This window comes from Sceloporus occidentalis, unplaced genomic scaffold (assembly GCF_023333645.1).
Source record: "Sceloporus occidentalis isolate IW3139 unplaced genomic scaffold, rSceOcc1.0.p SCAF_5, whole genome shotgun sequence".
NCBI classification, from domain to species: Eukaryota; Metazoa; Chordata; class Lepidosauria; order Squamata; family Phrynosomatidae; genus Sceloporus; species Sceloporus occidentalis.
In genome coordinates, this window is record NW_028316985.1 from 81,898,010 (window position 1) to 81,915,870 (window position 17,861).

General features: G+C 39.2%; 1 protein-coding gene across 1 annotated transcript in view; it reads left to right on the forward strand.

Moving 5' to 3' along the window:
- Positions 1-17,861, forward strand: part of LOC149312387 (conserved oligomeric Golgi complex subunit 5-like) — a 193,779-nt gene that overhangs the window by 150,702 nt on the left and 25,216 nt on the right. The window contains exon 15 of the mRNA XM_089524517.1: positions 16,374-16,484. Within this exon, the coding sequence (XP_089380643.1) occupies positions 16,374-16,484 (111 nt within the window). The remainder of the gene's footprint in view (positions 1-16,373; positions 16,485-17,861) is intronic.

Consider the following 17,861-nt stretch of genomic DNA (forward strand, 5'->3'; position numbering starts at 1 on the left):
CTCAAGGCATCAAACAATATTAAAATATGAAATCAAATCATAATTATCAAATATATAACAGCAAGTCACATAAAAATATATAGGGGGAGTGCAGTGAATATTAGCCATCAGTTAAATAACGCATAAGCCAAACACCTATCTGAACATAAACGTCTTTGTTTGCTGGCAGAAGGTTAGGAAAAGTAGAGCTAGCCTGGCCTTCCAAGTGCCTTAAAACTGACCAGAATTTATATGAAAGAATGTCATTATATTGCCTTTGTACATGGAAAGCTTCATTTACGTATCACAGTGTGGATGGACCAACTGTCTAGATATTACCTGATCCATTGTAAAAGCTATCATATCTTGTATAACCGTGCATCTTGATTTCTACTTGATTTTCATTCTCCCATATTAAAATACTTGCATTACTTTTAGTTATATTTAGAACAGTGTGCCCTTTTCCATTAGGAGGATGCCTACAAAAAATACCCCTTTTATTTGGCTGAGCTTTTTGGAATGCCTGTGACATAACAACAAGGACATAAGTCTTCAAATTAAAATATTAATGCTTGCTCTGCTTGTTAGTGGTGCATCCTAATATATTATTTTCTTTGAGCACAGTTGCTCATTGATCTCCTTTTAATTAAGCCTGTCACTTATATTCTGAGTGTGCACACTTAATTAAGAACTCAACCTTGTTTGGGACTTAGAAGCTTGTCAGAAATTAATCCTATCAACACCATGGTGCCTGTTTGTTGAGCTTTGTAAAATCTTTTTAGTATTCCATAATATGGCCGTTGATGTTCCTAAAGCTACATAGTGCTGGGTTCTCTATATTTCATCGCCTTAATGTTGATTTTTCTCCTTCAGAGGTAAAACAAACTGTATTACCTTAAAGGGTGTATTCCTATACCTGCATACCTGAGTGTAAGCTCCATGAAACCCAATGGGACTTAGATCTGAGTAGATACAGGTACATATAGGGTTGCTTTATCATTTTAAATTTCCTTTCTCCTACCAGTTAACTTGAAGGATGTCCTACTGTGCATTTCTTTTTGCTGTGTTGATATAATAGCGTTAACTACTTCTTCTGAGGTTAGTCAGTTTCTTCAGCTGCCTTCTAGCAAGAGCCAATGAATTAATTGTATTGGAAGATACTGTGGTTGCCATGACAAAAGGGAGATGATAAAGTGTTTCTGCCCAGGCTACTTGGTGCCTCCTAATTTCTCAAGGTGTTGCCAATAGAAACATGGTTGATTGTGTCCTTTTAGAGCTCCTGCTGGTATGGTTCTTTTCTTTATCATTAGCCTGTTGTTCTAAAACAGTGGACTACATTTATCTTTCTTCCACTGTATTTTTAAAACAATTTTTTAAACTTATTCTTCACTCCACTCCTGGAATAGTCAGAACACAACCAGTTAGTAATAAGATATTAAAATATGCAGTTATTTTGTCATTATAAGAACATTATTATCACCATCCAAACAAAAGGTCTTGCACCCCAAGTCTTTGGAATGGTGTTGGCAGAGTTTCATCCAGAAATAGTATCTTGTTTTTAAAAAAGGTTCCACAGTACTGAGAAACTTGCTGAAGTTCAATTGCTGAAGCTCCTGTTCCACTTCTCCTATAGTCTCTTTTCCCATTCTTATTTCTTGCCTATTCAAATGAGTAACGTCACAGTTGTGTCCATGGCTGAAGAGGCCACCAATACTGGAAGCTGCACAGTCTCTTAGTACTAATAGGATGTCTACATGAAGTCCAGGTGAAGTCCAAACAACTTTGGTGATGGAAGATGCATAGGTTTGGGTCTCTGGAGGAAGGGAGTTTGACAGACCAACCTTCATGAGAACATCTCACTGTACTCTGTTGAAGATTGCTGCTCAAGAATATAGCACAAAAATTGTCTTCCAAGAACTGGAGTTTAGGACAACTGTCATACAAAAAGAATGTCTCCTTGTTAGTTTGATCTTATGTCCTGCCAATGAAGAATGGATGAAACTATAAATGTAATCTAGACTAGTGAATGGTGGGTTTATTTACCATGTTGTTTCCTTGGTAGTGAAATTTACTCTCCCCCACCATTGCAGACCCAATTGTATTGCAGTCTATAGTTTAATGAACAATCTTGGTTCAAATCCTTAATTCAAATCCAGTGGAAATCTTGGTTCAAATCCTATCTCGGCCATGAAGCTTATTGGGAGAACTTTGGCCCAGTCACTTTCATTCAGCCTAATTAATCTTACAAGACTGTTGAGACAGAAAAAGATTAGGAAATAACCACATGTGGCTCCCTTATCACAATGGAAGAAGTGTGAGATAAAAATAACATAAATAATAAGTAGATGTTATTTGCAGTATAATGCTAATTTATGCACCATTCTCTTGTTCATAGGTTAGGCTTTGTAGAGGGCCTATCCTAACTGTTTTTGTATAAGACTTTGTATATCATCAGTATGGAATATGATGTGTCTTCTGTTTCATCATAGTATCATAGAGGATACATTTGGCACAGTGTTCATATGTATTGTCTTGGAATAGGGTGAGGATCATGCCAGGTGTTTGAAAAGGTCTCCATGACAGAATCTCTACTTCTGGAAACATGCACATTTGTAAGGCTATTTTGATGTTAAGTCCTCAGGATGTTTTTCTGGTAGATTTTCTTGCTTAATATGAATGATGAGCCAGTCACATCATACAGTTTTCAGGAAACCTTTCTGAACATCTGATCAGAAAATTCTTCTATAATACAACAAAAATTACAAAGAAAAGTTTACAATGGTTTATTGGACTAAATAAGTAATCTGATTTTCTCTTTGTCAATGAAGAATTGTTCCCCAAATAGTTGTCCTTTTTTAAAAAAATACTCCTTCATTTTTTAGTTATGTCTGCAGTTAGCTCACAGTGTGTGAGCACTAACAGAAGTACTGTATGTTCTTTTACTTTGATGCTATTTCTGTAAGCTTTACATGTGGGTGGATCGAAATAGACTAGCATACCCACCTGCTGCACATAGATAATATGTGTTGTATTGAGAACATGAAATTTTAGTTGTCTAGAAATGAGGAGTGCATTCCTTTAAAATGTAAGAAATCCTTATTAATGTTTTCCCTTTAAAAAAACACATAGCTATCTGGTCACACTACTCTTTAAGCAGATTTTTGTTACTGTATTTTTCCAATGCTTCTTCTTTAACGGCATTGCTGGCCTTTTGTAACAGATGAATATCTGCCGCAATAATAATCTAAGTGATCATAAAGTGAACATTGTCAAGATTCTAGTTTTCTGTAACAATTTGTGAAGGTTTTCCAAGAAAACATGGCTATTAATTCCTGTATAATCTTAAAAGGAAAATTCCCTCTGACAATTAAGGCTACAACTCTGCACCAGAGGTACTACACTGTGGCTGCTGGCAGGTCTTTGAAAGTTCTCCTGTATACTTTGCAGCTCTTGACATCCTCCTTGAGATACCACTGGTCTGGCCATACATTTTCTTTAATGAGCTTCAGGGGCTTCTGTTGGCCAATGGAAGCGTCTGGCATGTAGGAGAGAGAGAGAAAAACATTCATGGAAAGGATTCAGGAAAGAAAAGCAGGAGGAGACTGCTGAAGAAGCCTGTGGGAAAAGGGGGGTAGGGGGTGGAAGGAGAAGCATCTGCATGAGAGCTGTGGAAACCAGGAGAAGAGTGTTGCTGGCCCAAGGTACTGCAATGAGGTGTTAAAAGTTTGGGTGGTGAAAAGCAGGAGTGAGAGTTTGAGTAGACCTGGTGGCAGAGTGGTTAAATGCCTGTATTGCAGCCACTCGCTCACAAACCACAAGGTTGTGGTTCAATACCAGATTGGGGCTCAGGGTCGACTCAGCCTTGGATCCTTCTGAGGTCGCTAAAATGAGTACCCAGCTTGTTGGGGGCAATTAGCTTACACATTGTAAACCACTTAGGGAATGCTTAAGTACACTGGTAAGTGGTATAGAAATGTATTTGCTATTGTACTTGCTGTTGATCAGACAAAAAGGAATAGAAACAAGCCTATGGCAGAGAGAAGAACTTACCACTTGCATTGCACAATAAGGGTCTTCTGTAGTAAATTTGTGTAAGCAATGAATTGGACCTTCTAACATCACACTATGCTTCACTGAAAAATCCTCTATCCCAGTGATTCTCAGGTTATCTGATGGCAGCTATTTCCCCCTATCTGCCAGGGACTGGCATCACATTTTTGTCCATTGGCGGTAGTTATTTCTTTCCTGGGGTCTGGAGACAATAGCTTGGGGACATCCACCACTTTGAATAACATGTCCTAGAACAGGGATGGGCAAGGTGCCGTTACCCAGGGCCATTTTTGTGACCTCCCAAATCAATTTGTTTTTTGTTGACTTCTGGTCACCTCTTGTTTTGGGGGAAAAGGTCTGTCTTGGGCCTAAAATGTACTGGAAGGGCCCCAAAACATTGCAAAAATGCCTCCCCAGCCTAGTTAGCATTTGGAGACAAATATTGGGGGGGCTATGCTGTAGGAATGCAGCACGCCAAGGTCTTCTAGGGAGTAATGAGATCCCCTAGCCTCTCATAGTTGTCCACCCCTGCCCTAGAACATGTCACCCTCTCATTGGAACTGGAAATGCCACTCGCATCCCATGCATCTTTCATATGAAAATATTCTGGGATCAGAAATAAGGGGAAATGGACTAACTATATTAATAGTTAACGAGTGTATGAAGGTTGTATGTATATTTTAGCTCTTGAGCCTGTGAATGTTGTCCTCAATGGCTCCAAAGATCTGAAATGTTAAACACTTCTGCTGTGCACACATACTTGGGAATAAATCCAGTAGACTCAATGAGTACTAACTGAGTAGGCTTAGATGCACATAGGCTTATGCTTTACATTACATCTCTCTCTTAGGTTCATTGATGTTTAGCTTTCATTATAAATTGCCTTTTAAAATTTTGCTTGTCCATATGGTGTTCTAGTTACCATTTTTTGAAACAGTCATACCATTTCTCTCACACTGAGGAATGTGTTATTTTCCCATTATATAATGGGATTATAGCAAAGAGACAGTAAAGCAGCTTTGGATTTGACAGTCCTGAATTGCCAGCCAAGCATGTGATAATTTTGGTGTTCAGCTGTCAGTCACCACATCACTGTCCGGATGCATAATTTCTTCTGCAATTTCCTTGTTAATCTGTAAGACAGTAGATAACTGGCTTCCTTCTCCTCAAATCCACTTATTCGTTCCCTGGCACAGATGGTCATAATTTTATACACTTCTTTGATTATATTCCAAATCATAACAGATTTCTAGGAGAGTCATAACCCAACCAATTAGTAACTCCATATTTTATAGATAAGTTCTACCTTGCCTAAGTTCCCATCCACTTAAGGGGGAAAGTTGACTCTGATAGCATGTGTCAAGGATCTCACCATTTTACTACTGTACTACCATACCAACAGTTTAGATATTAGTATCTGTTCAGAGTAGTAATTGATGGAATGGCTACAGGGCCTCAAATTTCATCATATACAGATGGTTCAGAGAATCGTTTCCTTTCCAGTGATTTCCTTTCCCTTCTGTTATTCATTCATTCATTCATTCATTCATTCATTTATTTCATTTCTATGCCGCCTTTCTCCCAGGTAGGGACCCAACTTCACAGTAAAAATTGAGAAAAAAATTAAAAACATCTAGTTAAAATAATATAAAGTTAACATGAAACATACAAAAGTTAAACACACACACACACCATATAAGCCACCCTGTCAAGATTTTTTTAAAGCTTGATTAAATAGAAACGCTTTTACTTGCCGGCAAAAGGCAAGGAGGCAGGGAGCCAGCCTAGCCTCCTGTGGAAGGGCACTGCAGAGGATGGAAGCAGACACCAAGAAGGTGCCTTCTCTTATCCTCACCAAGCAAGCCTGCTATGGTGTCAGAACCAAGAGAAAGCCTTCCCCTGAAGATCTTAGGGCTCTGGTAGGTTCATATGGGAAGATATGGTTTCTCTCATCTAGGATCCCATTCCACTCCTACAGTGAATTGGTCTCTCTTTTCTTACAGCTATAGGAGCACATCATGATATAGTGCACTACCTTTCCATGTCCACCAAGGCACCATCTTTTCATGGTGTGGGATTGTGTGCTCCTCTGAGATAAGAGGCTGTGCTGATGATAGCACTGTTGGTGGTGGGGTCCCCAACATCTAACAGGCTTTTGCTAGTCCAAATGTGCCAAACAGTTACTGAGCAGCAGCAGTAGTGGAGGGATGACACTGACTTACATCTCTCAGAGACAACGCCAGTGGTCCTTTAACTAGCACTTGTTAGTACTGTGCAAAAGGAGGCACTGGTAAACTACTTCTGAATATCTTTTCCCCTGAATACCCTTTGATGAGACAATTCAAAATAAAACAAGTGATAGTGCTGGAAAAGAAGCCTCTCAGTTCAGAAGGCACACATCCAGCTATGGAGGAAGAACAGAGGAAAAATACGAGGCAAGCTGTGAATGAAAATGTAAGAAGAAACAGGGTGCGATTTATAGTGAGACGAGATGTAACAAAAGCAGTCAGGAGATATAATGTAAAGTGTGATTGAATAATATCAATAAGACTTCAGTATAGCCAAAATCCAGGTTTATGCTTCATCTACAGAGGCAGAAGAGAAATGATTATTATTCTGGAGTCCAGGTGGAAATAGATCACACACCAAAACATGACATGTTGGTAATCAAAGGCAATAACTCACAATTCATCCCATTGGTTTTATTATGTTTACTGAAAGTTGGCTATCTGAGGCAATAATACTTTGGCCATATCATGAGACAACATGAATCTTTTTTTCTAAATGTTCATGCATGATAAAGTGGTAGGTGGTAGGAAAAGATCAAGACCATATTACAAGTGGATAGATCCAACAAAGGAAACCACAGTCCTGAGTTTTCAGAAAAGCAGACCTGTTGATAACAGGGTGTCTTGAAAGTTTCTCATTCATAAGGTTGCCATAAGTCAAAGCTGACTTGATGCTACAAATAGGAGTTCAGAGAAAGGAAACTTTAGGACAAGTGTGTGTTCCACTAGATTTATCAGGACAAGATTTTGGGCAGAGTCCCAGACAGGCTCAGCAGGAAATAAAGGACAATCTTCAGATGCCTACGATATTTTGAAACAATTGACAAATACATTGCTATCTAAACAGCACTGCCCCCCCCCTATCCCTTAAATTCAGAGCCCAAAATTACCTAGCTGCATGACTGAGCTTCACTAAGTCTGAACGCAAATATAGCCCCAGTTAATAATGACAGAGTATTCTCACTTTTTTTATACCATTCTTTAGACTGCAGACTGATGAGACAGTCTAAGAATGAAAAAGCAAACCTTCAGTTTGTGCATTAGGAAAGTTCTTACGTATAAGTGAGGGACACAGTTGAATTGTTTGATGTCATCCATGTCTTGCTTGGGATAGACTTCTATCTATTATTTTCACCCCAATTATGGAATTCAGTGTTTGTGGTGCAGGAGAGAACTTCAAAGAGCGGCTTTCATATCTCATGTTTCAGCTATTCCTTGTATGCATAAATCAGAGACTCCACTTTTAGCAATCGTGTAGACAGACATAATGGTATTGGGAAATATGCCATTAAGTATACATTATTAAGATTTACTTTTACTACATATTTGTATTTTTGTAACTTTTTTTAAAAAAAATAAAGCACAGTGTTAAATGTTATAAGCTATAAAGATGAATCATTATTCAGGTAACATTTTAACAATGAAATCTGTTTGACAGCTGCAGGAAAACAAATCTAGTCCTAGTCTAAACATCCAATATTGCAAGCTGCTAGAAATACTGATACTTAATAAGCTTGCAAACAGTCAAAAGCAATCCTAAAAGTGACATTTTCAGAAACGCTTTGGTCAAAGGACAGGGCACCAACTGAGTGTCATAAGTCAAAGTCACCAAGTCATTAGTCCAGTCCACTCCTTTTGTCTGGGAAATAGATTTTTGTAGCACATAAATCACCGAAGACCTGTCTTGCTCAAGAGAGGAAAAAATTCCACTTTGAATTGTAAACCGTAAGAGCATAAGTTAAATATTAAGCAAATGAAAAAGAATTCTTAATAATAATAATAATAATAATAATAATAATAATTTATATTTCCGGCCTCTCCCTGTGGATTGAGGCGGGATGACAACAATAAAAACAGCATTACAGCAATTCTTAATGTTAATTTAAATGTCATATGAAGGCAACTTATGATTTTATAAGAAATTATGGACTTGAAGAATTGTCCATAGTGCACACAGCAAAAAGCTGAATTTCAGAATGCTTAAAGTAATTGATAGTACACACAGGTAATTCCTATAATCCAGGTTGGGCAAACTCTGGACACTGTAGAGCCACACCACTTTATTTTTGGCATCTGCAGAGCTCTACCGAGCTAAAGCATAATATTGGGGCTGCCATTTTAGGCAATGAGAAGTGATGACATAACTTCTGTATACCTTTCAAGATACAGTATTCTGAAGAAATTGTTGTGCAGTCAGGGTGCATAGCATTTTTCATCCCCACAAGGTTTTTGAAAACAATTTTAATGTGATTTTTTTTAACCTAAAACATTACTCCTTTGGCTAACTGGGCAGGAATTACTTAGGATTTTAAAAGTTTGATGTGTACCCACTGGAGTCAAAGGCCAGACAGTTCCCATCCCTGCTAAGTTTGCAAATTCTGGCAAGCCTTCTTGATAAAAGTTTGCTATTAAAGAATTTCAACATTTTTTGCTCCTCAAAGGTTGAAAGAAAGAACATTCTTAAATAAGAATGGGGATTTCTGGGACCTGTAGGTTTTACCAGACTAGCAAGAACCTACAGTACTGTGGGAATTCAGAAATTAATTTTGCCACTGCTTTTGCCAGAATTCAGCCCCAGGAGTGGAGGTTCTCTGTTGTGCTGAATGGTGCTTTATTCCATCATGCCATTGTTCAGGATAGAATCACAGAGTTGGAAGAGACCGCAAGGGCCATCCAGTCTAACCTCCTGCCATGCAGGAAATCTAAATCAAAGCATCCCCGACAGATGGCCATAGAATAGAACATCTTCATCACTTCCAGGTGGGAGGAGAGCTACCGTCAGTCCCCATATCCATGGATTCTGCATCCACATATTGATCCATCCATGGCTTGAAAATACCCCCCCCCCCAGAAAAAAAATCCAAAAAGCAAACCTTGATTTTGCCATTTTATATAAGGGACACCATTTCGTTGTTGTTGTTGTTGTTGCTGTTGTTATTAACTGCCTTTGAGCTGGTCCTGATTCATGGTTATCCTGTAGATGAGACATCTCCAAGACTCCCTGTCCTTCAGTGCTCTGTTTAGGTCTTGAAAATTCATACCCATGACCTCTTTAACAGAGTCCATCCATCTAACATGAAGTCTTTTTCTCTTTCTATATCAGTCCACCTTTCCTAGCATTATTGTCTTTTCCAGTTAGCCGTGTCCTCTCATGATGTGGCCAGAGTATGACAACTTCAGCTTAATCATCTTGGCTTCCATGGAGATTTAGAACTTGATCTTTTCTAGAATCCATTTGTTTGTATTTTTGGCTGTCCATAAGGATTCATCCTCATATGGATCTTCATTCTATGTGTATTTCATTTTTTCAACTCTTTTATTTATCTCCATTTTACTACTCCATTGTATATAATAGGACTTGAGCATCCATGGATTTTGGTATCAACCAAGTGTCCTGAAACCAAACCCTAGCAGATACTAAGGGCTCACTGTAGATTTATATTTATGTATTTATTAAAATAGTTATACCCTTGTTGTTGTTGTTGTTGCTGTTGTTGTGTGCCTACAAGTCATTTTTGATGATGCTAAGGTGAACCTATCATGGGGCTTTCTTGGCAGGATTTGTTCAGAGGGGATTTGGTTTCACAACTTCCTTTTTAAATTGTGGTGCCCAGAACTGGACACACTATTCCAGGTGGGGCCTGACCAGAGCAGAATGTTATGTCAGCCCTTTATTTGTTGGGTTCTTTTTGGAAGCCTGCCTGGACTTCCATTCCTTAATGCTAAACATCACTGGCCTAATACTGGGTAATAATAGCAGAGTTCTTGTACAGATAATGTATGTGAAATGCCTTGAGTACCTGAGAAATGTGAAGTACCCTTTATTGGAGCCAATGTGTTAATCTTCCTGTTCCACTCTTATGAGAACTATGTAACCCCACAATATCTGCTAGTGCATGTTAAAAGAAATAAATTGTTTTAGGCCAGTGTTAACTGCTCTGGGGTACTTTTTAGAAGCTTAACCATGTAACATTGAGAGATTTCTGACCTTGCATCCAGACTCTCACCTCCCTGAAGGATAAATCTTCCCATCTGAAATTGAATCTCTCTTCTAAAAAGTGTTCTACAAATTCTGTTGGCCTACAAATTGAAGCTCTTACTTTGTTAGACATATCTCAGATACTGAATATCTTTAGCATCTAAAAGTTTCAGGTATCTTTCTCTTCCAAAAGTATTGATTATAACATGCTTCTGCATTCTCCAGTACAGATCTCAGACATCTGAAATTTCAGATAATGGCTTTTTAAAAAGGGTTTCAAGTTTTTTCACATCTGTTCTGTAGCATTTTAATCTACCCATCCTCCTTGACTTCCATTCTTATTCTGATTGTATTTGTTGAAAAGAACCTTTTAGAAAGTAGGCTGTCAGAACAATCTAAAACTGATTGAATACCTTTTGCTTTCTAGGATAAAGGATAAAATACCCCTCCCTCATTCCAATTTAAGAGCCTGTGTGGTGAAATGGTTTAAATATTGGACAAGGATTCTGGGAGACCATGGTTCAAATTCCTACTCAGCCATAGAAACCTACCAGGTGACCTTGGGCAAGTCACATTATCTCAACCTTAGAAGAAGGCAGAAGCAAAGCTCCTCTGAATCCCTATGATATGCTTATCAGGGTCAAATTGCACAGAAGTCCAGAATAACAATAAATTCCAGTTCCAGCTAATAGCCAAATATAATTGAATCTTATTTCTACACTGACATTGGGACTGTGCCCTCTGCAACGTGTGAGACAGCAGGGTAACTTAGTAGATACAGAACAAGATCCATAGCTTCCAAAAATCTGCTATTCAAACACCAGATCATTGTCTCCCCTTTCAGCATTTGCTTTCATTGTGGCTAATGCTAGGTTTGGTCCTGGGAAAATTAATACACCAGGCGTATAAGGTAGAATTCTCCTGTATTCTTTGTCTCAGCATCTGTACTATGGGAAGTGGGAAAAACAGGATTAGTGTTGTGCCTGGACTCGTATAACAACCTGGCCGTACTCCCAACATGCTTGTCTTATTGAGATGACAGGCGGACCCTGTTGTTGGCTGAGCAATTGGAAGGAATGAAGGAACAGCCATTTAGTTGAGACCTTGGGGGGATGAGAAAATAGATCAACATGTCTTGCGAGAGCATCTGACTAACTCTTCTGTTGCCTTGAACCACTGCTTCATGAAAATCTATACCCATACGGAAGGTTTGCCAGGCCCAGAAAAACCCAGAGGAGGGAAGACAACCACCCAAAGAGAAGGCATTTTTACCATACATCAGAGGAGTCACAGACAGAATAGGAAAACTGGTGAGGATACACAACCTTCAAATGTTGTGTTTCTTCAAACGTTGTGTTTCTTCAAACGTTGAAGAAATCCAGCAAATGCTTCGCTCAGCGAAGGACAGGAGAGACCCTTTCACAGCCGCAAGAGTTTACCGCATACCATGCAGCTGCGGATAAGTCTACATAAGGACCATCAAACGCAGTGTGCAAACAAGAATCAAGGAACATGAGAGACACTGCAGACTGGGCCATCCAGAAAAATCAGCAGTAGCAGAACATGCCACAAACAATCCTGGGCATAAAATGCTGTTTGAAAACACTGAAATTCTGGACCATGCCAACGACTACCATGTCAGGATGCACAGGGAAGCCATTGATATCCACAAACACCTGGACAATTTCAACAGGAAAGAGGAAACCCTTAAAGTAAACAAGGTTTGGCTTCCAGTCCTGAAAAATAGCAAGATGAAGACTCAGCAAATGCAAATGAGAAATCTCCCAGGGTCAGGGGTTTCCCAGAAGACAATGAGCACCAATCAAGCAGACACTAACCCTCTTTTGCAGATCCTCCCACCCTGAGGCCTGCCATTAGCAACAGAACAATCCACATGCAAATCACTCCTGCCTTTCCAGATCACATTGTTAGGGAAACAACATGATTTTTTATGTATGTATGTATGTATGTATGTATGTATATGTATTACACACACACACACCCAACTCCTTTCCAGGCAAGCATTCTCTGAAGATGCCAGCCACAGATGCTGTCAAAACGTCAGAAAGAAACTCTTCTAGAACATGGCCACATAGCCTGAAAAACCCACAAAAAACTATGGATGAAAGCCTTAGACTCCATATACCTATACAATTATGTTTATACTGATTTTTCTAGCTATACAGTTTGGCTTGATTCAGCCAGAATTTGGTGGTTGTCAGTGGTGAAGAATTAAGTATGTTTTGAACTCTTACACTGAATCATCTAGAATTTAAGGGGAACTTCACTTCAGTGGGCTGAAACTCTGAAGTTGCAGCTCCACATACAGTTCATCATTCCTGTACTGTATATATGCTTAACATATTTCAGTGAGAAGTTAGGGCCTGACCACTTGTGTAGAACTAGTTGTATAGAACTAGTTGTTACGTATTGATATGGCTTGGACCCTGGGTTTTCTTCTGCCGGTGAGAGGCAGCTTCAACTTATTCCTTTTTCTCCTTAATACATACTCAGACCCCTAAAAATTGGTATATAAATTATTAACGTAACAAATGAGATAAATAGATTAAGAGCAGTAGATAAAAACCTAGGCTGCATCCACACTACAGAATTAATGCAGTTTGACACTGCTTTAATTGCCATGGTTCAGTGGTATGGAATTCTGGGATTTGTAGTTTTGTGAGATATTTAGCCTTCTTCGTCAGAGAGCTCTGGTGCCACGACAGACTACAAGTTCCAGGATTCCATAGGATGGAGCCATGACAGTTAAAGCAGTGTCAAACTGCATTATTTCTGCAGACGCTGCAGCCTTAGTTAAAAGAACAGTACACCAAAATTGATTACTTGCAGAATGAAATTAATATTTTAAATCCTCTCAAATGTCAGCAAAGCAGGAACCATTATGTACTGACTTGAGAGAGTGTGTTTGAAAAATACAGTGCTGGCACAAGAAAGGCTCTGTTCCAATTATTCTTCAGTCTCACAGCATTTATTTGTAGACAAATAGCACAGATTCGGATGCTGATCTCAAACCTTGAGAGGATTCATATGAGTACAGCTGTTTTTTTTTAGATAAGCTGGTCCCAAACCATTACCTTTAAGGCTGATACCAGCATCTTTAAAGGAGTCTGGAAACGAATAGACAATCAATAGCATTTAGCATTTCCATTTCTATACAGCTTCATACTGAAGTAAGCAATCTCTAAGCAGTTTGCAATGTCTAATCCAATTGCCCCCAACAAACTGGATAGTCATTTTACTGACCTCCGAAAGGCTGAGTCGACCTTGGAGTCTCTCAGGATTGAACTCACAACATTGCGGCTGCAGTACTGACATTTAACTGCTGCGCCACCAGGGCTCCATCTCCAACACAACCAATGTGTTTAATGCAGAAGAGGCATGACTTGATCCAGTTGCTGAGTTCCTAGCTTGCTTTCTAGCTGCTTCATTCTGCATCAGTTGTATTTTCTAGTGAGTCACAGGCAAAACACTTTATAGTAATGAAGCCTAGATATAGTCAGTGCATGTGGTGCTGCAGTAAGGCCAGATTTTTCTTGTTAAGTTTACAGGTGATGAATCTCCAAAGCGGTGAAAAAGGGCTTCTGGCCACTTGTGCCACAGTGCTAAGCATTTCCATATCTCACACATGGCTTTTTAGAGGGAGCTCAACCCCACCCACAATCTCTCACCACCTTTGTCTTGTTCAGCATTTTTTTCCATCTACACCTCCATCTTGTCTGCCTTGAACGTGAACATTTTGCCTTAATCTCTCCTCAAAATCCTTCTAAATGCCTGTTTAGGGTTTCTATCACCTTCTTGGGATTAGAAAATGGAAATGAGAAATCTGCACATCATCCATATATAACTGACATTGTATCTGAAATCAGCAGATGAGTAGATTGTTTCTTACCTTCTGAGTTCAAGCACTTACTCGATTTTGTATTCAGAATTTCTGAAGCAAGCCTACAAGAAGCAAAAAAGAAAACATGTTATCTTTGATGAAGTAGAGTCTAGCTTGAATGCAAAATGCTGATTCACTTGCCAACAAAACTGTACTCAGTAGATCTATATTTAGCTGTATTTGTGTATATTTTTATGTATTGTATGCATTTTATTTTATATTTGGTCTATGAATAAATGATTGATTGAATGATACTCAGTATATCATGGAGTTTACTTGTGTGTTGTAGTCATCCCATAGTTTGTCTCTGCTTCTCAGTCCCTTGTCTGACTACTAGATATTGAATAATAGGAGATTAATGGAAGATAATGTATTGAATGGCAGGGTATGGAAATGAGAAAGACTGGCCTAAGGTACAGTTCTGTTTTGACACATTGTCTGCAGTGCTTAATCGGATTAAATGTCTAGTGAATTTAATGCATAAAACCAACATCCAAGATGGTTTATAACAGGTTAAGGTTACTGGTGGTTCCTGAAAGGATAAATGCTGCTAGAAATAATAGAGCCTTGTTTATGGTTGAGTGGGTTTGTCCTCTTATGCATCTGACAGAGTTTCTGAGGCTTCAGGCTTGAGACTATACTGTGAGCCATCTGCATCTCAGTGTGCGATGTGCAGTTCTAAAAAAATATTTCCTTCTGAAGCAATTCACAGTATAGAATAATTCAATATTACCGGGGGTGGGAAGAGATGTGCGTGTGAACATTTCTGTCAGACTGTTCCCACCTGAGGGATCAGGTTTATGTTTGTGTCAGTAGATCCAAACAACCATTTTGGAAATGAGACTGGATGCGAGGAGCTGAGAGAGAAGTTTCTCTCGGTGTTTTATATTTATATTTTATGTAGTGTAATTATAATACTCTATTTTCATAATGTGCAATAATTCCTCATCTGATATATATTGATATTGTGTGTATTTGAAGAAACAGTAAATAATGTTCCTGTTTACAACATACTGAGTGAGGTTTTGCCTTGATCTTTAAATGTTGCTGTGATTTTTGCTAGTGACCTATTGGTTGGTTGGGATTACTCAAGATTGGGAATGCGTGAATCCATTTTTTGAAGTGTGCAAGTACAGCATCAGAGCTGCTTATCGGCCTGGTTTTCCAGTTGATTGGATAAGTTGTTTAACACACTCTCAGGGGCTGAGTTCATGTAAATATATATTTTTGAATTGGGTGGTTTCACACTCTGGGTATAGTAAGTGATCTTGTTTCTTTCCAGTGCCTCAAAAGATGTCATGCATCAGAAGCGTGATAGCCTTCTGCATGTAGCACTAGCAAAATAAAATCTTCTTGCTCCCCAAAATATCTCTATATAGTCTGTTTTCTTTCTTTCTCCTCAAAGGGTATCTCTGTATTGTAGAAATTTTACACCACTTTAACTGCCATGGCTCAATCCTGTAGAATCCTGGGATCTGTAGTTTTTTAAGGCACCGGAATTCGTTGGCAGAGAAGGCTAAAGGCCTTGTACAACTACAAATCCAAGGAATCCATATGGTGGAGCTACAGCACTTACAGTGGAGTCAAACTACATGATTTCTACAGTGTAGCTGCACCCTTCATTCTCAAACCCAATGTCTTTCCCAAAAACCTTGTCTAACCTACTGACATAAACCTTTCCTCTCATCTGGGAATTACATTCTGACAGAAATGGTCTTATTTAGACACACACTAGTCTCCTCTAGAGGCATTTCACCTCCAGTAATATTGATTCAACCAATTCCCCACACTGCTTCAGGAGGAAATGTATTTTAGAACTGAGCACAGCATGATACGATGCAGGTGGCACATTTCTCTGATGAGTTTTCAAAGTGCTATAGACTTTTCCCCTCTATCCTGACGTAGCTTTGTGTGCCAGTATAGAGCAGTATAACTCTTGGGAGGTCGTCCTGTCTTAAGAAAATGTGAGGCGAAAAGCAACATTAAAGATCCGAATGCAAGAGACCGTTCTCCATATAACAAAATAATGGTTCCCTGCCACTTTTGCTAGAAAACATTAAATGTATCCTAATTTTTCCTTTCAGCTTCTCCTTGCATGTCAAGGGATAAAACTGCATGTGGTCGGTTGAATACAATTAAAAATAAATAATCTGTATTACTTATTTGCTTACTACAGCTGTCTACACAAGGAGAGGCTAGTCAAGTGATTGGACCATTGACAGAAGGACAGAGAAGAAATGTGGCTGTAGTGAATTCATTATATAGGTTACACCAGTCAGTGCTAAAAGTAAGTGTCAACGAAATGTAAATATTCATTAAGTTTGAATACTTATGCATGAATCCTTGATCCAATTGGGGGACAAGTGCAAAAATGCTTGTAAAACAGTGTCAGTGAGTGTTAGTACCTAATTTTCAAATGAGTGGGCTGCATATAACTATTTAATAGATTGGAATATATCTAGATTTTCTTCCTATAGCCCCTTTCTCTTTTGCGCATATTAATGTGCATCTTACTCTCATGTGCTCTCTTTTCTGTTCTGGTGATTCAGAAAGCTGTTGAAGCTAGACAGAATTTACATATTTGGTGTAATAATTACAAAGGAACACTTAGAGCAGTGATTCCCATACTTTGCTTCTTCAGATATTTGAGACTTCCTGACAGTTGGCAACTTGGCTGGGGCTTCTGGGATTTGGAGTCTAAAACACCAGGGGGACCAAAGTTTGGGAACCACTGGCTTAAAGGTTCAATTGATTAATGGTTTAAGTTGGGATCTAAATAACAGAACATCATCTCTAGGTGTGCTGGTACATTCAGTAGGATATTTATTTCCCACACCCTTAAACCACAGACTCACAGTTCAAATCACAAACTGTAGAAGGAAATCACTTCTGTTTATTCCTTTCTGTGGTATATATTATAAAGGGCTTTCTTTTCATCTAATACCTTTGGGTGAAAAAGAGGGGCCCTTATCCTTTGATATTCACTTCTTTTACCACCAGCCCCTGTTGGGCGCGCTAAGGTGACAGCAGTATTGAGTGCTGTTTTTGGCTTTCTTCTCACTCTCTTTTCTTCCTCTTCCTGGGTGAAACGAGCCAATGCTTCTCATAGTTCTGGTGACCTGGAGTCTTCCTGCTCTCCAGCTTGGAAGGACCAGAAACATACCCCAAGCACTGAGGACACAAGGAAAAATAAAAATGAATTCATATAGGAGGAAACTTGTACAGTGCGCACGCTCCATATGCAGCTTCCTGTTTACGCGGAAGCCGCGCAGCAATGCACGCACCGTCTTGCCGTGAGTACGAGCCCCATTATACCAAATAGGGCTCGAGCATAGGCGGAATTTGCCTTACACGGCGGGGTCCAGAATGGATCCCCCGCATAAGGCAAGGCTCCACTCTATCACTCAAAGAAGGTATAATCCACATGGAGTCTGTGATCTTGAAGCACACAGCATAGTATACTAGTTCTGCATGCAAAGCTGTTATATATATTTTTCGCAGTACCTGTTGGAGCCACCATTTAGCTCTTGGCCATTCCTTGGCTGGTGGAGAGCAGGGAGGATCAGCAAAATGTCTGTTTGTGTCCCAGTAGCCAGATGTAGAGTAATTACATCATCCACTGAGATCCACCAGGGTCCTTTATAGGTCTCAGTGGATGATGTCA